This window comes from Pteropus medius, unplaced genomic scaffold, assembly GCF_902729225.1.
Source record: "Pteropus medius unplaced genomic scaffold, Ma_sr-lr_union100, whole genome shotgun sequence".
Lineage (NCBI taxonomy): Eukaryota > Metazoa > Chordata > Mammalia > Chiroptera > Pteropodidae > Pteropus > Pteropus medius.
This window is the reverse complement of record NW_024349568.1, coordinates 303,985-326,840: the sequence shown is the minus strand read 5'-3', so window position 1 is coordinate 326,840 and position 22,856 is coordinate 303,985. Positions and strand designations below refer to the sequence as shown.

Here is a 22,856-nt window from a genome sequence, read left to right as displayed (position 1 = left end):
ATAATGGATTCCATTCCTCATTAATGAAATGGGGCTTGAAGTATTTTAATGATCAGCTCAAAGTTATCAGAGTAGAAATAGGTTTTCATTCAAATTATGACAGGATGCTCCCAGTTTTCCAACTGTGGTATAGTGGTCCCCATCCAGACATGATGTTGTCCTTGGGGAGATTCTGCAATGTCTAAAGACAATCTGCTAAATGCCTATGGTGATCTACACAAATAACTATCCTGCCTCAACTGTCAACATGAGAAGATGAGAAAACCCAGTCTATACCAGCACTTCTCAATTATAATGTACATATGAATGACCCAGGATTCTAGTTCAAATGCAGAATCTCACTCTGCAGGTCCTGGAGGGCTGAGACTGCATTTTATCTATCTATCTATCTATCTATCTATCTATCTATCTATCTATCTATCTATCTATCTATCTATCATCTATTTATTTATTTAAATTTATTTTTTATTTTTTATATTTAATTAAGTTTATTGGGGTATTATATTGGTAATATAATTATATAATTTTCAGGTGTATGTTATCATTTGACATCTGTATATTCTACTGTGTGTTTACCACCCAAAGTCCAGTTTCCTTCAGCTACCATATATTTGATCCCCTTTACCCACTTCACTCTCCCCCTAAACCCTGTATTTGACCCCCTTTACCCTGTCTACATCCCCTCTCTTCCCCTACCCCACTAGCAACTGCTAGTCTATAGCCTTCTGGTAACCACTAGTCTATATTCCATGTCCTGCTCATTTGTTGCTTTCAGATTTATATCCTGCAATAAGTGATATCATGTGATTTTCAACTTTATCAATCTGGCTTATTTCGCTTAGCATGATTATCTCGAGTTCCAGCCATGTTGTCGCAAATGGCAGTATTTCATCTCTTCTTATAGCTGAGTAATATTCCATTGTATGTATGTACCACTGCTTCTTTAGCCAATCATCTATCATAGAACACTGCAGTTGCTTCCATGTCCTGGCCACTGTGAATAATGCTGCTATGAACATCAGTATGCAAATATCTTTTCGGATATGAGTTTTCAAGTCTTTGGGGTAAATATCGAGTAGAGGGATTGCTGAATCATATGGTATATCAATTCTTAGTTTTTTGAGGAAACTCCATACTGTTTTCGATAGTGGCTGTACCAATTTGCAGTCCCACCAGCAGTATATGAGGGTTCCTTTTTCTCCACATCCTCTCCAGCATTTGTTATTACTTGTCCTCTTGATGATAGTCATTCTAACAGGTATGAGATGGTATCTCCTTGTGGTTTTGATTTGTATTTCCTTAATAGCTAGCGTTGTTGAGCATCTTTTCAAATATTTGTTGGCCATTTGTATGTCCTCTAGGGAGAAGTATCTGTTCAGGTTCCCTGCCCATTTTCTGATTGGATCATTAGATTTTTTTTTGTTGTTATTGAGTTGTATGAGATCTTTGTATATTTTGGATATTAGGCCCTTATTAGATGTGTTACTGGTAAATATATTTTCCCATTTGGATGGTTCTCTTTACCTTGTTGACAATTTCTCTTGCTGAGCAGAAGCTCTTTAGTTTGATGTAGTTCCATTCATTTAATTTAGCTTTTACTTCCCTTGCTTTTGAGGTCAAATTCATAAAATCTTCTTTAAGTCCAAGATTCTTGAGTTTAGTTTCTATGTTTTCTTATGCATTTTATTGTTTCAGGTCTTATATTCAGGTCCTTAATCCATTTTGAGTTAATTTTGGAGTATGGTGTTAGACAATAGTCTAGTTTTATTCTTTTGCAGGTAGCTTTCCAGTTTTCCCAGCACCATTTATTGAAGAGGCTTTCTTTTCTTCACTGTGTGTTTTTGGCTTTTTTGTCAACAATTATTTGCCTATATAAATATGGGTTTACTTCTGGACACTCGGTTCTGCTCCACTGGTCTGTGTGTCTGTTTTGCTGCCAATACCATGCCATTTTGATTACTGCCACTTTGTAGTATAATTAGAAGTTGGTCAGAGTGATGCCTTATTCTTTTTCCTCAGGATGGCTTTGGCAATTCAGGATCTTTTGTGCTTCCATACAAATCTGATTATTTTTTGCTCTATTTTTTAAAAATGCTAATGGGATTTTGATGGGGATTGCATTAAATCTGTATAATGCTTTAGGTAATAAGGTCATTTTAACTATGTTGATTTTTCCAATCCAAGAGCACGGAATATTTTTTCATTTCTTTGTATCTTCTTAAACTTCTTATTATAGGGTCTTATAGTTTTCATTATATAAGTCCTTCACTTGTTTCGTTAAATTTACTACTAGGTATTTTATTCTTTTTGTTGCAATTGCAAAAAGAATTATTTTTTTCCACTTCTTTTTCTGACACTTCATTTTTAGAGTATAGGAACACTATGGATTTATAAACATTGATTTTGTATCTAAAAACTTTACTATATTTGCTTATTGTTTCTAGTAGTGTTCTTGTGAAGTCTTTAAGGTTTTTTATATAGAGAATCATGTCATCCACAAATAGTGACAGTCCGACTTCTTCGTTTCCAATTTGGATGCCTTTTATATCTTTCTCTTGACTGACTGCACTCGTTAGGACCTCCAATGTTACACTGAATAAGAGTGGTGACAGTGGACAGCCTTGCCTTGTTCCTGATCTTAGGGGGAAGGTTTTTAGTTTTTCACCATTAAGTATGACGTTGGCTGAGAGTTTGTCATATATGGCCTTTATTATGTTAAGGTGCTTTCTTCTTATACCGATTTTGTTAACTGTTTTGATCACAAATGGATGCTGTATCTTGTTGAAGGCTTTTTCTGCATCTATTGATATGATCATATGATTCTTATTTTTTAATTCTTTATTTTTAAATTTGTTTATGTAGTGTATCACATTAATTGATTTGCATGTTGAACCATCCCTGTGCCCCAAGGATGAAGCCCACTTGATCATGGTGTATAATCTTTTTAATATATTGCTGTATTCGGTTCTCTAGTATCTTATTTAAGATTTTTGCATCTGTGTTCATGAGAGTTATTGGTGTGTAGTTTTCTTTTTTGTGTGTGTTATCTTTGCCAGGTTTTGGTATCAGGATAATATTGGCCTCATAAAATGAGTTTGGAAGTATTGCCTCCTCTTTGATTTTTTTGGAAGAGTTTGAAGAGAATAGGTATTAAGTCTTCTTTGAATGTTTGTTAGAATTCACTGGTGAAGCCATCTGGTCCTGGACTTTTACTTTTTGGTAGGTTTTTGCTAATTGTTTTAATTTCCATACTGCTGATCGGTCTATTTAGATTTTCCAGTTCTTCTTGATTCAGTCTAGAAAGGTTGCATTTTTCTAAGTACTGGTCCACTTCTTCTAAGTTATTAAATTCGGTGTTATAATTTTTCATAGTATTCTTGTATCATCCTTTGTATTTCTGTGATGTCAATCATAATTTCCCCTCTTTCATCCCTGATTTTGTTAATTTGTGTCCTTTCTCTTTTTTCTTTAGTGAGCCTAGCCAGAGGGTTGTCAATTTTATTAACCTTCTCTCTTTGTTGCATTTATTTTTTCTACTTTTTTTTTTGTTTTCAATTTCATTTATTTCTGCTCTAATTTTGATTATTTTTTTCCTTCTGCTGACTTTAGGCTTCATTTGTTCTTCCTTTTCTAGTTTTTTAAGATGAAGCATTAGGTTGGTCATTTGGGCTCGTTCTTGTTTTTGGAGATAGGCCTGTAATGATATGAACTTTCCTATTACGAACGCTTTGCCATGTCCCAAAAGTTTTGACATGTTGTACCATCATTAACATTCATTTCTATGTGTTTCTTGAACGCTCTTTTTATTTCTTTCCTGACCCAGTTATTCTTCAGTAGCATATTGTTTAATCTCCATATATTTGTGGTTCTTTATGCTTTCTTTTTGCAGTTGATCTCTAGTTTCAAAGCATTATGATCAGAGAATATGGTTAGTATCATTTCAACCCTCTTATATTTGTTGAGGCTATCCGTGTCCCAATATGTAGTCAATTCTTTAGAATGTTCCATGTGTCCTAGAGAAGAATGTAAAAGCAGCTGTTATGAGATAGAAGGCTCTGTATATGTCAATTATGTCCAGTTGGTCTAATGTGTCATTTAAGGATGATATTTCCTTATTGATTTTCTGTTTGGATGATTTGTCCATCCGACAGCGGGTTATTTAGGTCCTCTACTATGATAGATAGTGTTTTGGTCTGTTTCTCCCTTTAGTTCTGTTAATAATTGCTGTACATATTTTGGGGCTTCCTGATTGTGAGCATAGATATTAATAAACGTTTTGTCTTCTTAATGCATGATTTTCTTTATCATTATGAAATGTCCCTCAGTATCTTTCTTAACCTTTTTTGAAGTCTATTTCGTCTGATATTAGTACCGCTACTCCCGCTTTTCTCTGAATGCAATTTGCTTGAAATATCATTTTCCACCCTTTTGCTTTGAGTTCATATTTGTCTTTGGAGCTGAGATGTGTCTCCTGGAGGGAGCATATGGTTGAGTTTTATTTTTTGCTTGATTCTGCAACTCTGTGCCTTTTTATTGGTGAGTTCAATCCATTTACATTTAGGTTGATTATTGAAATATGAGGTCTTCTTATAGCCATTTTATGTTTTGCTTTCTGGTATCTCGGTGTTTCCATAGCTTCCTTGTCCTTGTGCTTCTGTTTTCTTTATTGTGGTTGGCTTTTGCGAGTTTTGTTTCTGGTTCTTCTTGTTTTATGTTATGTTATATATATACAGTCGTCCATTTTCTTCTGCACATACCTTATCTACATTCCCCTTTGCGAATATGGATCTTTGATTCCCCCCTTTTTAGTCATTGTTTTCTCAATTTGTTCTTGTGTATGCTGAATGTTCATTACTATCTTGTTATAACAATTCTCCTCTTATTATCTAAGCTATAATGCCTTGTTCTTAGTAAGGGTTGCACTCCTCTGCTTCTATTTGCCTGATAGTCACTTTACTCCTAATTATGTATTTTTCTTTTTGTCAACTTGTTTTGTTTGAGCTGACCCCTTTCAGTGTTTTTTGTAGTGCAGGCCTCATAGTGGAGAATTCCCTCAAGTTTTGTATGTCTGGAAAAATCTTAATTTCTCCTTCATATTTAAAGGAGAGCTTAACTGGATCAGTTATTCTAGGCTGGTAGTTCCTTTCACTTAATAGTTTAAATATTTGATTTCATTCCTTTCTGGCTTGTAAGGTTTGTGCTGAGAAGTCCGAGGATAATCTAATGGGTTTACCTTAAAAGTTACCATTTTTTCTCCCTGGATGCTCTGAGAATTCTATTTTAGTCATTGGTTTTTGATAACTTTAATACAATGTGTCTTGGTGAAGGCCTTTTTGGGTTGAGATAATTGGGTGTTCTGTTGACTTCTTGAGTTCCAAGCTCCAGCTTATTTTTTAGATTTGGAAAATTCTCATCCATTATTTGTCTGAAAATGCTTTCTAATCCCTGTCCTTTTCCTCACCTTCGATAATACTCATTATTCCTATGTTTCCTCTCCTGATGATATCAGGTAGTTCTTGAATTTCTCTTTTATTATTTATTATTCTTCAGTTTCTCTTCCTCCTTCTGATTTATTTCTAGAATCTGTGTTCGATATCGCTGATCTGTTCCTCCATTTGGTCAACTATTTCCCAAGCTTGCTATTTCCTTTTTCAACTCTTGCAGAGTGTGTATGTGTTGTTGTTGTTGTTGTTAATCTCCAGAAGATCTATCCTTTTCTTTCTGAGGGTTTCATTCTCCTTGCTCTGCTCATCTAGGTGTTTTTTCAATTCCTGAAATTGTTGATATGACTTGTTTTGGAACTCACTGGGTTTTTCAGAAGTACCATCCCGAATTCTCTGTCATTTAAATTGCATTTTTCTATGTCTGTAAGCTTATTTTCTGGATATTTTTCTCTTTCTTTCTGAGATGCCTTCTCTCCTTGGTTGTTCATGGTGTTTAATGGTCTATTTCTTCGCCTGGGCATTAATGGAACTGTATTCTGCTGTTTTTTGACAGAGAAGATTTACTATATATAAATCTCTCTTTAGTCTGTGACAAAGAAGGTGCTTTTCTTTTGGTTTCCAATAGGTGGTGTCTAAACCTCTTGGATCCCTGCTTTATATAATGCCTTTTTAATTTTCTTGTATATATTTAGTTATGCTCGCTACCCTCAGTTTCAGTCCCTGTCAGTGTCAGCGGCAGTCTTGGCAGCGTTTGCTCAGATTCCCCTGGTGCTCCATGGTGATCGGTCTCAAGGGTATGGGGGCAGGGGCCCTCTGGGTTGGGAGTTGGGGGCTGCGGCTCAGTCTCGGTTTTGCAGTGGGTCAGTAAAAATCAACTGTTGTTTCTATGCAGTCCTGTCCCACTTCTCTGCTTTCTACCCTGATGATTGGGCTCTGCCACTGGCTGTTGGCTTAGTGGAACTCACTGCATTTCCAGGTAGGGCTATTCAGGAAAGTCTCCACACCTTCTTCCCTCCCGCTCCTGCAGGGATCTCCGGGTGCTGAGAGAGGCAGCTTCACTGTTGCAGTGTTTGCTCAGATTCCCCTGGGGCTCTGTGGTGTTTAATGTCGAAGGGTATGTGGGAGGGGGCCTCTGGGTTGGGAGTTGAGGGCTGCGGCTCAGTCTCAGTTTTGCAACCGGGGCAGTAAAAATCAACTGTTGTTTCTCTGCAGTCCCATCACACTTCTCTGCTTTCTGCCCTGATGACTGGGCCCTGTGCTGGCTGCATGGGACTCACAGCTTTTCCAGGCAGGGCTGTTCAGGGAAGTCACTGCACCTTCATCCCTCCTCCGCTTTCTGCAGGGAGTTCCAGTGGCTGCGAGAGGCAGCTTCTTTGTTTCTCCCAGTCCACCATCCAATACCCAGGATTCTCACCTGTGGTAGCTCTTATGCACAGATCCCTTGCTAAGAGGTGCTGGTGTGCAGCTTGGTTATTTTTTGTTGAGTTTTAGATGTTCAGTTTATTGTTGTTTCAAGGGGAGAAATCTGGGGACGTCTGTCATTCCACCATGTTTCCTCATGTTTTTTTCTTTTTAATGAAGTCCCTCCAACATTTTCTCTAATACTGACTTGGCGGTGATGTATTCCTTAGCTTATTATTTTTTATTTTTTTATTTTTGTCTGAGGTTTGGCTGAACAGAAGTTCTACAACTGGAAACATACATAAGATGTCATCTCAAGACTGGTAGGAGGGACAGAGGTCACCCCAAAGGAGCAAAGCATTCTGGCTCCATGCTGGGCTCCCCAGCCCATGGTTCCAGTGCCAGGAAGAGAAGTCCTCACAACCTCTGGCTGTGAAAACCAGTGTAGATTGTGGCTGAGTGAGACAGAGAGCTGTGAGAATCACAGATATTCCTCTTAAAAGGCCCATGCATGAACCCATTTGGTGATGGACTCACTTGCTCTGGGTTCAGCACTGGGGCAGCTACTTGAGGTGTGTCAAGGACATATAGGGCAGAACTGAGTTTTCTGGCTTCAAGGAGAGGGCTGGAGGGGCAGCTTTCTCCCAGACAAAAGTGCTGGTAGCATCCATTGTTCTTTTGTTGGGCCCTCCCTTCTCAGCAAATGGATGCAGGTGGCCACCATATCTGAGTCTCCATCAACCTCGTTAACACAGGTTACTCTGCCCAGGTGATTCCCTGAGACTGCACCTCTCCCAATTCACAGGCCCACCTAAGCTACCTTTAGTCATTTATTCCATACAAATGACCTGTTTTGGCTCATGCTGCAGACTTTCCTAAAATTTCTCAAAGGCTCACAAAGCCAAAGAAGCAGCATCTGACCTTGGTGTGCCCCATACCTCTTGCTGAGCAGGCCCAAGCCTGGCATTAGTGGCAGCCAGCCTTGGTTCCTGGCTTGGCCTCTTGAGGCACCTACAAGCCCAGCATCAGTGGCAGCCATCTGCAGATTGCTTGGTGACTCTTACCAGGTGGTCCTGGAAGTACATAGGCTGAAGCTGAACTTGACCTCAAGCTGGGACCTCCCAGGCAGCCCCTGGACTAGTATACCCAGTGGCATATTTTCACCAGTGCTGGAGCCAAAGCACACTCAGGGTGGCATCTGAGGAGGGCGTACCCGAAAGGCAGAGTGGGCAGGCACCAGAGTCCTCCTAAAATGAATCCTGCTCTATAGGGTCAGCCCCTCACTGGCCAGTCCTCACAACCAATCAGCCCAAGGGTCAATCTCTCTCATTGATGTACAATTAGCAAACAAGGCTTAACTACAACAGAAGAGCGCACACAACCCGTACCAGGTATACACCTTGATTACCTTGCTCTAGTGACCAGGGAATACTGCCCCTGGGCCCCACAGGACACCTACTACATAAAGCCAACTCTACAAAGACCAGGAGACTTAGGAGCCCTACTTAATATATAGAAATAAATACAGGGAGGCAGCCAAAATGGGGAGATGAAGAAACATGTCCCACATGAAAGAACAAAACTAAACTCCAGAAAAAGAACTGAAAAAAGTGGAGACAGCAATCCATCAGATGCTGAGTTCAAAACACTGGTTATAGAATGCTCAATGAACTTAGGGGAAGAGTATATAAACTCAGTGAAAACTTTAAGAAAACATAAAAATGAAGATGGATAACATTAAAGGGAACCAGTCAGAAATGAAGAATGCAATATATGAGATAAAGAGTACATTAGCGGAAATCAACAGGTTGGATGAAGTGGAGGATCGAATTAGTGATTTAGAGAATGGGATAGAGAAGGACACGAAATCAGAAAGGCAACAAGAAAAAAGAATCCAAATAAATGAGAATAGTTCAAGGGGCTTCTGGGACAACATCAGGAACAACATTCACATCATGAGGGTACCAGAAGAAGAGAGAGAGCAAGGAATTGAAACTGCTATTCAATAAATAATGACTGAAAACTTCCCTAATGTGGTGAAGGAAATAGACTTACAGGCCCAGGAAGTGCAGAGAGGCTCCAAAAACAAAACAAAACAAAACAAAACAAAACAAAAAACAAAAAAAGCCTAAAGAGGCCCACATCAAGATACATCATAATTAAAATGCCAAAGGATAAAGACAAAGAAAGAATGTTAAAAGTAGCAAGAGAAAAGCAGGTAGCTACAAAGGAGCTCCCATAAGACTGTCAGCCAATTTCTCAACAGAAATTTTGCAGGCCAGAAGGGGTTGGCAGGAAATAGTCAAAGTGATGAAGAGCAAGGACCTATGACCAAGATTATGCAGCAAAGCTATCATTTAGAATCAAAGGACACATAAAGAGCTTCCTACACAAGGAAAAGCTAAAGGAGTTCATCACCAGCAAGCCAGTATTACAGGAAATGTTAGAGGGACTTCTTCAAGAAGAAAAAAATATGTATCAAAAATATGAATAAAGAATGGCAATAACTATGTATTTATCAAAAAGTACTTCAAATGAAAAGAATTAAATACTCCAATCAAAAGATAGGGTGGCTTAATAGATAAGAAAACAAGACTCTTACATATGCTGACTACAAGAGACTCCCTTCAGATTAAAAGACACCGAGGTGGAAAGTAAAGGGATGGAAAAATATATTTCATGATGGATCTTGAGGATATTGTGCTGAGTGGAATAAGTCAGATAGGGAAAGAAAAATGCCATATGATTTCACATTCATGTGAAATCTAAAGAACAAAATAAACAGCAACAACAACAAAACAGAAACAAACTCATAGATACAGAGAATATTTTGAGGGTTATCAGGTGGGAGGGAGATAGGGGGAGGTTGATGAAAAAGAGGGAAGGGATTAAGAAGTACAAAATTGTAGTTACAAAATAGTCATGGAGATATAAAGTATAGCATAAGGAATATAGTCAATAATACTGTAATAACTATGTATGATGTCAGATAGGTACTAGATTCACTGGGATTGTCGCTTCATGAGTTATATAGATGTCTAATCACTATGTTGTACACCTGAAACTAATATAATATTATATGCCAACTATAATTGAAAAATAAAAAATAAGTTTAAAAATGCAGAATATACTCCCATTAATACTCAGGTGGAGAAATACTCCACTGAACACCATTAACAACCAAGGTGACAAAGCAACTCAGAGGGAAAGTAAAAAATCTCCAGGAAATAAGCTCAAAGATATAGAAATATGAGATTTAAATGACAGAGAATTCAAGGTTGCACTTCTAAAAAACTCAATGAGATGCAAGAAAATTCCAACAGTTAAAGAACCAAATAGAACTTCTGGAGATGAAGAACTCATTAAAAGAGATGAAGAATGAAATAGCAAGTTTAGAAAATAGAGCTGACCAAATAGAGAAGAGAATTAGTGATATTGAAGACAGAAATCTAGAAATGGTGCAGAAGGAATAAGAGAGAGGATTGAGAGTAAAAAAATGAAAGAATGCTACAAGAACTATCTGATACCATCAGAAAAAGCAACATAAGAATAATGGGTATACCAGAAGGAGAAGAGAGGTAGAAGGGAACAGAGAACATATTCAAACAAATTGTCAACGAGAAATTCCCAAACCTATGGAAAAAATTGGATCTTTGAATCCTAGAAGCAAACAGAACACTTAAATACCTCAACCCCAAAAGGCCTTCTCCAAGACACATTATGTTAAAATTTTCAAAAATTAATGACAAAGAAAGAATTCAAGACATCCTGGGAAAAGAAGATGGTAACTATAAAAGAAAACTCATTAGATTATTATTGAACTTCTCAGCACAAACCTTATAAGCAAAGAGGGAGTGGAACTAAATATTCAAACTATTGAAAGAAAGAAATTACTAGCCAAGAATAATATATCCAGCAAAGCTCTCCTTTAGATATGAAAGAGAAATAAAGACCTTTCCAGACATACAAAAGCTGAGGAAATTTTCTACCAGAAGGCTTGAGTTAAAGTAAATAGTGAAAGGGGTCATTCCACCTGAAACAAAAGTAAGATAACTAACAGGCGGACAGAAGCAGGAAAGTGTAACCCTTATTAAGAACAGGGTATTATAAGCTTAAATGTTACATAATGATTAAAGGTTAAAGAAGGCTTAAAAAAAAAAAACAAACCACTTAAAGAGAGAAGACAACATCTACTGCAACTTAGAAATGAACATATAATTAGGGATAATTTGAGACAATAAAAACAGAAAAGGGGAGGGAGTAAAGATTGGAATCTGCAAATGGAAATGGAGACAAGGCACACACAGAAGAAAACAGACTGGGTCAGAGAAGAAATAAAAAGAGAGATCAAGAGATACATAGAAACAAACGAGAATGAAAGTACAACATATCAAAACTTTTGGGACAGTGGTAACAAGAGGAAAGTTCATATCATTACAGATCTATCTTAAGAATCAAGAACAATTCCAAATACACAATCTGAGATTACATTTTTAAAAACTAGAAAATGAAGAATGAAAGAAGTCCAAAGTCAGCAGAAGGAAGGAGCAGAAGTAAATGAAATTGAGAAAAAAGTAGACAAAAGAAAAAAGAAATGCAACAAACAGCTGGTTCTTGGAGAAGATTAATAACATTGACAAACTCCTGGCTAGACTCACTAAGGCAAAGAGAAAGGACATAAACAAAATTGGAAATGGAAGAGAAGTTCTGACAGATATTACTGAAATACAAAGGATCGTACAAGAATAACATAAAAAATTATACGACACCAAATTTAATAGCCTAGAAGAAATGGATAAGTTCTTAGAAAGATATAACCTTCCTAGACTGAATTATGAAGAACTGGAAAATCTAATTATACCTATCAACAGTATGGAAATTGGAACAATCATAAAAAACCTACCGAAAAGTAAAAGTCCAGGACCAGATGGCTTCAACAGTGAATTCTACCAAATATTCAAAGATTTAATACCTATTCTTCTCAAACTTTTCCAAAAAATTGAAAAAGAGGCAATATTTCCTAACTAATTTTATGAGGCTCCTTGCATGGAGACTGCAGAGGTATATAAACTGTAATAAATCTAACCAAGGGGAGCTTGTACATGGTGTTGTTAACCCCCACGCGCTCCGACAGCCAATAAATTCTCCTTTCTCTAACAAAGTTGTCTGAGCGTCCAGTTTCCTCTGTCAGGTTTCGCTTCCTGCAACATTATTATAAATATAAAAGTTCTTCCTGTAAGGTTCTCGCGATTACATAGAGTGCGAGTAATTCCATAAGCCCTAGCTCCTCTTGTAGACCCTCCTGAGCAATTTTCATTTGCTTAAAGTTCGGGTCAGTCTTTATCACCAGCTATATGACATGGCTACTAGATAAGCACCTAGACCACCCAACCAAGAAAGGTCCCCTTTCGAAAGCCCTGGGTAACCTAGATACTTGACTACGTGAGTTACCCTGCTTTTCTCTTCTCACACTCTAGTTACACTTGTTTTAAATTTGCTAATAAAATGCAAATACACAAAACCTTAGTCACTCTGCCATTGGAGCCCTCTATCCATTCTCTCTCTCTCTCTCTCTCTCTCTCTCTCCTCTCTCTCTCTCTCTCTCTCCCTCCTCCTCCCTCCTTCTCTCTCTCTCTCACCCACTCAAACCTTCCTGTGTGGTCTTGGGTGTGCTGTGTGCCCTCCAGTAAAATTGAACTAACCAAAAGTGAATTTGTACCCACCCAAGTGCACAGCAAATCAATGAGAATTGACACAGAGTTTTCGCATTGAAAAAATATTGGCTATTTTATTGAAAACAGTGCTACCAAGAAGAGCGGGAAAGCCGGTGCTCAAAAGCCCGAACTCCTCAATGGCTTACAGATAAGAGGTTAATATAGATCAAAGATGATGAGGAATCATGAGTAAGGGGTTTGGAGTCGTGGGTCTCACTGATTGGTCCTTAATTAAGTAAGTGGCTAATTTTCATCTACTAATTATCTACTTCCATCCTGGTGTTGCCTTGTCTGGTTTCAGGGAGATTCTGGTGGGGTGCTTGTTGGCTTTGTGGGCTGAAAACATCTTAGCAACGCTGGTCAGTAGGTTATCCTGGTGTTCAGGAGTGGGAGTTCTATGACTTGTGCTCTTACTCATCGCATGCTATTAGTATCTCCATGACTTGGTTATTTGTGCTTCCAGTAGTCTAACTGGTCAGTCCTCGGCCGAACACTTTCTATAATGGTTAACAAGGAGCCATGTGACTTCCTGCCAGTGGCTGTTAGTGTAAACTAACTTACAAACATATTTTGTATTAGACATATTTTTCTGGGGGTTTTAATTCTCTGGCTTTACCAGAATCTGTGAGTAATAAACCTGGTGTTTTCATAATTCTCCGATGCTATTACAAAAATAATAAGGACCACAAATGCTAATCCATCTACAATGTTGACTCTGGTCTGAGTAACAAGCAGTAGGGGCCCAAGCCAGTGACCAAGGCCTTCCTCACCTATAGCATCACTATCAACAGGCTGAGACTTAAAGGGAACAATGATGAAGTCTACATTATCAGGAGTAGTAGTTAAGGTCCTGATTAAATAGAATGAGAGATACCAAAGTGAAAACTGAGATTTCAGATTTTCCTGAAATAAAATTATATCAATGGACTTATGAGCCAAGTGAAATTTTTTTCCACATGATTAATACCACTTATGACTATTTCATTTGTAAAACAAGAACAAATTATTTATAGTGATATATGTCATATGAGAAGACATTATTTTTAAGAAATCCATGTTGCCCATTAAAGAAATAAATATTTCCAAATTTTCTGCTCAAGGTTGGAAAAAACATTGTAGTTGTAGGAAAAAGGACAGGGAGAAAGCTGTCTATACAACAGACAGATTAGGAAGCTTAATAAAGTGGTTACTTAAATAGTATAGAGAAGTTAAACTCAAACAAATGAAAATTCTAGGACACGAATAAAAGAAGCAAGTGCTCCAACCACAATCTGATTAAAAAATTACAATTTCTGGTTCTGACGCGTGAACAATGAAGTCAAGGGAAATTTTTCAGCCTCAGGACAATTGTCCCTTTTGTAGTTGCCATCCCAGAGAATATTTGCAGGGCTCTCTTTATGTCTTTATTCCTGAGACTGTAGATGAAGGGGTTCAGCATGGGTGTGACCACTGTGTACATCACTGAGGCTACTGCACTTGACTGTGAACTGTGGGTAGCAGCAGAGCTGAGGTATATTCCTAGGCTTGTACTATAAAATAAGGAGACAACCGAGAGGTGAGACACACAGGTAGAAAATGCTTTTTACTTCCCCTGAGCTGATGACATTCCATGTATGGAGAACACTATCTTAGAGTAAGAGTAAAAGATATCAGCCAGGGGACAACTATCCAGCAGCACAGTTTCAAAATACAACACCATGTTATTAAGAAAGGTGTCAGAACAGGCAAATTTAATCATCTGATTTAGTTCACAGGTAAAATGGGGGATTTCCAAGCCTGCACAGAAGGATAGACTCAACTCCATTATGCTTTCTAACAAGGAAACCAGAGCACTCACGATCCAGGACACCAAAACTAAAAGTCCACAGAGCCGGGAGTTCATGATGACCATGTAGTGCAGGGAGTGACAGATGGCCACAAAGTGGTCATAGGCCATCAAGGTTAGGAGGAAGTCATCGAATGCTCCAAAGAATAGGAAAAAGTACAGTTGTTTGATGCAACCTTCATAGGTAATGACTTCGCTCTGAGTTTGGATGTTCACCAGCATCTTTGGGATGGTGGTGGAGGTAAAACAGATGTCCACCAAGGACAGGTTGCAGAGGAAGAAGTACATGGGTGTGTGGAGGTGGAGGTCTGAGCTGATGGCCAGGATGATGAACACGTTTCCAACCATAGTGATCAGGTACATGGAGAGGAAGAGCTCAAATATGCAGGGCTGCAGTTCTGGTTCTTCTGAAAGTCCCAGAAGAAGAAATTCTGAAACTCTTGTAAGATTGTCTGGCTCCATGTGGTGGAGGCGACTTACAAGAAAGAGGAAAGCAACGTGAGTAATTTTTATACAAACTCGCATTACTCACATAGTTTTAATACTAGAGTTTATATTTTGCAGTTAAGAAATTAATTTCAATATTTTTATATGAATCTAGTTCCCTCTTGGAGTCCTGTGCCATTTCCGATTAGGAATTTTTGTCCCATTCTGCTTTTTCTTCAGAGGGTTCATGTATTTTACATTGTTAATGAGAAATTCTTTATGCATTTCCAAAATATTGTTTGCTAGCCATGTTTGGGCATTGTCTAGGCTGTGAGTCAATGATGAAGAAAGAATGTGGAAGAAAATGATAAAAACATATAACATTTTAGATAGTGACAGATAGTGTGAAGAAAAGGAAAGCCACTCTGAAGGAGAAAGTGATTAGGGCGTTCTATTTCTTACAGGTACTTAGATAAGACCTGAAAACAAGATGACATTTGAACAGAGACTTAAAGAAAGAAAAGGACAGAGATGCAAAGTTATGTGGGCAAATGTGTACCCCGTAGATAATGGTCAGCACAAAGGCCCTGGGGTGGAGCAGAAGGGGTTAGTAATGTGCTCAAAATTAATACCAGAGTATCTGTTGGATCTTGATTATATTTTCAGGCTGCTCCTAGGCAGTGGTTCTCATCCTGAAATGATTTTGCCCCTTGGGTATCTGGCAATTTCTGAAGGGGTACTGCTAAATACTGACAATCCATAGGAAAGTACCCCAGTAATTATTATTGTTTCCCAAATATCAATGGTAAAAGTTGAGAGAACCTAGTATAGAGCAGCAATTCTTTAACTTCAATGTGTATGTGAGTCACCCTTTCTAACAAGGAAACCAGAGCACTCATGATCCAGGACACCATATCCAAGAGTCCACAGAGCCAGGGGTTTATAATGCCTGTGTAGTGCAGGGTGCGACAGATGGATTCTAGTTCAAATGCAAATCTTTATAGGCACAGAGACTCTGAGAATCAATCTCCCAGGTGGTGTTAAGCTGTAGGTCCTGGTCTGTGGACCACTCTCTGACTCTGTTAGAGTCAGATGTAGGTAGTTTTAGGTTTTCTGAACCAGATACCGTCTTTGAATGTAATTTAAAAAAAATAGTGTATTTACTCATTCCAGAGGTTGTGATAAATTCTGTGTTTATTTCTTTGACTTAAGGGACCTTGAGTGACATATAAGCTTTTGAAATAGAATTCATAGGGGGGCAGATTAAAAACCTCCAAGACGTCCACAGCCTAAGCCCCAGAGCCTTTGAATATGGTATTTTTATAGCAGGGAGGATTAGGGGAGCAGATGAAATAGGGTTGCTAATCAGATGAATTTAAGGTAGAAGATGAGTCAGGATCATCTAGGTGGGACTAAGGCACCTCTAGAAGCAGAAGAGACAAGGTGAAAATGCTACATTGCTGACTTTGGAGATTGAAGAGGGGCCATGAGACAGAGAATGCAAGTGGCCAGAATGCAAACTAGAACTGGAAAGAAAACAGATTTTACTCTGAGATGTTAGAAGGAATCCATCCCTGCAGACATCTTGCTATTAGCCATGAGAAGCATTCAAGCTTCTGACACTCAGAAATATGAGCGCATATATTTGTTTTAAACAAGTAGTGTGGAAATATTTTACAGCAGCAATAGAATCTAATACAGATATTTATTCAATAAAATTTGCTGAGGGAACTGAGTCGAAGCCTCTCCATTCATTCATTAGCATCTTTTGAATAAGGGAATATTACATTGAAAACCCATATGAAGGAGAAAATAAACTTTAAATCGAGTTGAAGATATTCTACCCCATTAGCTGGTACAGTGAAGTCATCACTGGATATATGGAACATGGTCTGACTACAATGCTTTTGATGCATTAAATTTAAGATACAACCTGTGACCTTAATTTCTCCTTCTCTGAATTGCAAAATCATTGGTTTCTCTGCACCCTCTATTCTTTGCCTAGCATTTGGTCAGTCCTCCATTCATATTCCTCAAGTCCATGACAGAATTTCTCATTCAAGATATGGAATAATGATCACTGGAGGGAAAGGCGAAGTATGAGACAGGAATTCCTACTGTTTCAATAGAGAAAGTAAATGGTTAACAAACCCAAAATATATGCACCCTCATCAGTAATGAAATAATTCAAAGCGAAACTCTTTGGTACTCCTCTTTCGACTTATTAAATAACTTTTTTCATTTGAATACTGAGCATAAGAGAAGATACTGTAATGGATGTGTCATGAACTGCTGTTGCAAGGTAATATCTATTTCCACTGGTCTGGTTCTTTTCAATGAATACAAGACATGCTCAAATACAACCCATCTTAGAAATTTAATGCAAACACTCTCACTTCACTGCACCATCTTCCACACCTAGCACTCTATTTCCTACTCCCCGACCAACAAAACTCAAATAATTATCATTTTATTGCAATCATTTTATGCATCTCACTCATTCTATAGTGTCTGAATTCATGTTTTCACCCAACTGGACCCTCATGCCTATGACATAATCATCAACTATAATTCCTGTACTGCATACACATGCTTGATAAAATAATAAATAAATTAATGATAAATTACTTAACCAAAAATATAACAAAAATAGCTCTCTGGGCTGAGCTGATTGTGCTCTCATGTGACTTGGGTAAGAGTTCTCAGGTTCCATTATCTCTGATGCTCTCCTGAACTGCTGGGCTCTCAGACTCACATGGATGGGGTCTCTGAGAGGAAGGACTCTGTCTGGAAGTCTGAATTCCTCCCTGGGTAATTTGTGATGGAGACTGAAGCTCTGTCTCCAGACAAGACAGCAGAAGGGAGTGAAGCATCAGTTCTGAGCCAGCTTAGGAGTCAAAAGCAACAACCATGTCCTGTCCACCAACGCTGTACAAGCTGAGAGACTGCACAGAGGAAGTATTACCACTCTCTATCTGCTCATCAGGCACCTCCCTCCTGTTATTCCAACCTCTAAGCACATAATTTCTCTCTGGGCCTCTGGAATAACAGAAAGGAAATTTTTCCTAATGATTCTCTGACCCAAGAGACCAGGTTAGAAGTCAAATGAATTTAGTTTTTACGACTTTGTGTCCTTGATCTCCCTGAACTCTAACCTTCCACCACCTTATTTCAACCCTGACTTCATGTTTTCTCCAAAGTCTGAGAATAAAAAATCTGTCAAGACTAGGTCCCATGGATCTGTAAAGCACTGATTTGCGATGAGACTCAGCCCTGATGTCTCCAGAGAATTGCTATTTCCTTTTTAACAAGAGGAGAGCGGGGTTCCTCTTGATATGCAATCCTGGGCCACACTTTGGCTTCCTGACTCATTTGTCAAAATAATGATAAATTTTGTACTTATATCACAAAGTAAAAGCTGTCATTCAGGGCCTCATTATAAAGTATTTGTTAATTATGAGAGATACATTTCAATATTTTTATGCCATGTAATCTGAATTTAACATCCTACAGACTTGGTCTAATTTAAGTTTTTTAAAAGGTCTGTTTTTATGAGGTAGTACTATTACAAACTCAATTCCCTTTTGCAGAAATGGGGCTTGAAGGAGTTTATTGATCTACCTGAAGTTACAAACTGAGTGAGGGATGGTTCTTGATTAGGATCTGTCAGGATGCTTCCAGTTTTCAAACTCTGGGTCAGTGATTTCCAATCAGAGATGCTGTTTCCCCTGGGATATTTGACAATGTCTAGGGAGGCTGTGAAACACTTACAACGCCCAACACAAGTAATTATGTCTAACTGAGAAGGTGAGAAAAACCTAGTCTGGACCAGCACTTCTTCTAATTCAGTGTTCATATGAGTCACCCAGGATTCTACTTCAAATGCAGATCATGTTAGTCTAGAGATTCTGAGAATCGAACAATCTCCCAGGTGATGTTGATGCTGCAGGTCCTGGTCTGAGGACCATTCTTTGAGTAGCAAGGCTGTAGTTCTGTGTTTAGAGTTAGGTGCAGATAGTTTTATGTCTTCTGAACCAAAAATCATTTTTCGATGTTACTTTGAACAAATAAGGTGTTCACTCATTCCAGAGGCTATTATGAATTCATTGTTCAATTATTTTATATAAGGATGTATGAATAACATCATATGATATAATTCTAAAAAATACCTGTTTGATTCTTTTGTATAAGGGCCCTTGGGTGACATTATATAATATTTCTGAAAAAAATTTATATTAAGAAGCATAAGAGCTTCCAAAAGACATTCACATTATAATTCCCAGAAACTTTTAATACATTATTTTTCACCACAAGGTAGGATTACAGTAGCAGATGAGATAGTTTGGCTAGTCAAATGCCTTTATGATAACATTGGACGTGATTATGCGGGTGAGACTAATGTCATCACCATCATCCTAGAACGTGGAACAGGAAGGAAGAATAGTTGGAATCAGAGGAAGACAGTAAGATTCTACATAGCAGGCTTTGAAGATGGAGAAAGAGCCATGAGCCAAGGAATGCTTGTGGCCATGAAAAGCTGGAATAGGAGAGGAAACAGATTCTCTCTTGGAGCCTCCAGAAGGAACTAATCTTGTAGAAAACTAAATTTTCGTCCATTGTCTCATCAGGCTTCTTACCTCCAGAACTATAGGTGAATAAATATATATATATTTAAATTCTAGTGTGGTGATTAGTTATAGCAACAATAGAAATGTTATACAGACATTTATCCAATAATTTATTTTTGAGGAAACTACTTTAAACATCTTGGTTCATTCATTTTTCTTTTTTTGGGTTAAAACATTTTGTGTTGAAACTCATATTAAGTAGAAGAAAAAAATTAAAAGTCAAATTGGGCATTTCCCCATTAGCAGGTACAGAGATTTCCCCATTGCATAAATGTAAATGTGGTTCTGAATTTGAGGACTTTAAACAATATAAGAAAATAATTCATTATTAAAATTAGAGAAAACCAATCCATTTTAAATCTTTGTGTCTACATTTCTGCATTTTAAAATTTTTATGTCAATTTAACCTATCATTGTATTCATTCTTATCCACTCCAACGTTGTCTAAAATTTCTTTTCAACATAAAAAAATGGGATCACTGAGTCTGTATATATGCATATATGCAAGTTAGTATGTTTACTAAAAATATATAAATACACAAATATACAAACTACTAACTCATGAAAGAGCTTTTGGACTAAAAAAATAGTTTTACAGAATTCATTTCTTGTGTACGTCATGCATCGGAATTATTATTATCCCATATTGCCATAAGAAATATGAGGCTAAAGGAGATGCAATTTTTCACAGTTATATAACAATGCAATTAAAGCTTTCGTACACTTCCTTGAATTATGTATTAATAAACCCATGCAATATATACTCTTAATTCTGTAAGGTCATTTTAATTCAGTAAATTTAAATTTTTAAATATGTACAAGAAGGGCATCAAATATTTGGTGATGAAAGGAAATTTAACTTGGGTGGGAACACACAATGCAATATACATATGATGTATTATTGAATGATACTCTTGAAAATATTCGATTTTATTAACCAATGTCATTTCAATAATTTTGAAAAAGAAAAAAAGTGCAGCAAAAATAATCTAATGACATGGCTCAAGGTAGGATGTAGAGCACAGGTAGCTGAATCACACTTTAATGGAGGAGGGAGAAATATTATTTGGTAGAAAGCAAAGTGTTTTATATGGATATAAAAACAGTGACATTAATTTATAGCAAATTACTTTTGGTAAACTCATTTTTTTTTTGTAAACTAGAAGATTATACTACATAAATAAACTGTCATAAATTGGTTCAAGACAGGGGTGCATTACAGCCTTACACAACATCATGGATAAGCTGGAGAAACACAATGTAGACTCCTAGCTGATGTGGACCCATGAGTATCTCAGCAGAGATAAGAACAACTCCCATCATATAACCTCATTTGAAATAAATCATTCGATTTAGGATAGTTTGTTATACAGCATTAGTTAACTGATAAAATATGAGGCAAACAAAACTGAAGCTAATTATAATAATCTGCTGTTTTATAATTTTTGGCATATGTTCTGATATTCAACAATAGCATTGATTATTTTGTTATTTTTATTCCTGCCATCCCAAAGAATTTTTTTAGAGACACCTGTATGTCTTTGTTCCTCAGACTGTAGATGAAGGGGTTCAGCATGGGTGTGACCACAGTGTACATCACTGAGGCTACTGCACTTGACTGTGAGCTGTGGGTAGCAGCAGAGCTGAGGTACACTCCTAGACCTGTACAATAAAATAAGGAGACAACTGATAAGTGAGATGCACAGGTAGAAAATGCTTTATACTTCCCCTGAGCTGATGACATTCCACGTATGCAAGAAATGATCTTAGAGTAAGAGTAAAGGATACCAATGAGGGGACCAACACCCATCAGCCCAACTCCAGAATACATCACCATGTTATTAAGAAAAGCATCAGAACAGGCAAGTTTAATCATCTGATTGAGTTCACAGAAAAAGTGGGGGATTTCCAAATCTGTACAGAAGGATAGCCTCAACACCATTAAGCTTTGTAACAAAGAATATAGGACGCTCATGATCCAGCACACCAGAAGCAGCAGTCCACAGAGCTGGGCGTTCATGATGACCATGTAGTGCAGGGGGTGACAGATGGCCACAAAGCGGTCATAGGCCATCAAGGTTAGGAGGAAGTCATCGAATGCTCCAAAGAATAGGAAAAAGTACAGTTGTGTGATGCAGCCTTCATAGGTAATGACTTTGCTCTGAGTTTGGATGTTCACCAGCATCTTTGGGATGGTGGTGGAGGTAAAACAGATGTCCACCAAGGACAGGTTTGAGAGGAAGAAGTACATGGGTGTGTAGAGGTGGGAGTCTGAGCTGACGGCCAGGATGATGAGCACGTTTCCAACCATAGTGATCAGGTACATGGAGAGGAAAAGCCCAAATATGAGGGGCTGCAGTTCTGGTTCCTCTGAAAGGCCCAGAAAAAGAAATTCTGAAATTTGTGTATCATTTCCTGGTTCCATGTGGTGGAGGTGATGACTAAAATGAAACAAACAAACAAACAAAACTGATTAATTTTTACACATGGATGATACTAACATGTTGAAATTCTACAATTTCTATTTTGTTCTCTCTCTATATACACATACATATTATATGTATGTATGCATATATAATTTTGTAGAAATCTGATCCCTTTTAAAAAACGTCTTGTGATAGCTCTGATTACCAATTCTAGTCCCATTCTCAGCATTTTCCCCTATAAATCATGTATTTTACAGGTTTCATGAGAAATTCTGTATTATATTTGAGTACAATACACTGAGTCCCAACCATTTTCTCATCAAGGAGTGTAGGGTCCAGAGAAACAGATTTCCTATAATTCAGTGATGGGGAAAAAATATAAAAAAATAAAATATCATGCTGTTGTGATCACTGTAGCCTTGTAATATAGTTTGATATCAGGTAGTGTGATACTTCCAACTTAGTTTGTCTTTCTCAAGATTACTGTGGCTATTTGTGGTCTTTTATGTTTCTAAATAAATTTTAGGATTATTTGTCCTAGCTCTCTGAAAAATGCCAATGGTATTTTGATAGGTATTGCATTGAATCTATAGATTGCTTTGGGTAGTATGACCATGTTAATTATGTTGATTCTTCCTACCCATGGGCACAGTGTATGCTTCCATTTATTTGTATCTTCTTCAATTTCTTTTTTCAGTGACTCTTAGTTTTCTGAGAACATTTAAGGAACAAAAAGAACAGATTAATCAAAAACAGACTCACAAATATAGAGGACAATTTAGTGATGAACAGAGTAGAGGGGAGGTTCTGGGCTGAGAGAATGGGGTGAAGTATTAAAGAAGTACAAATTAGTAGTTGATAGATGGTCATGAGGATGGGAAGCACAGCCTAGGAAATGCAGTTAGCAGTAATATATTGGCTAGGTGGAAAACCAGAGGAGAGAAGGAGAAATTAGGGGGATCGTTTTATAAACTATATAAATGCCTAACCAA

General features: G+C 37.6%; 1 protein-coding gene and 1 pseudogene across 1 annotated transcript; both read right to left on the bottom strand.

Moving 5' to 3' along the window:
* Positions 1-13,877: 13,877 nt before the first annotated feature.
* LOC120619005 (olfactory receptor-like protein OLF4) lies at positions 13,878-14,846 on the bottom strand (annotated as a pseudogene).
* Positions 14,847-19,156: 4,310 nt separating this feature from the next.
* On the bottom strand, positions 19,157-21,764 carry LOC120619004 (olfactory receptor 7D4). The gene is made up of 3 exons (XM_039883135.1): positions 21,410-21,764; positions 20,943-21,124; positions 19,157-19,225 (listed from the first exon to the last, which is right to left on the bottom strand). The coding sequence occupies exons 1-3, from the start codon at positions 21,762-21,764 to the stop codon at positions 19,157-19,159; spliced, it is 606 nt and encodes a 201-aa protein (XP_039739069.1).
* Positions 21,765-22,856: the final 1,092 nt, after the last annotated feature.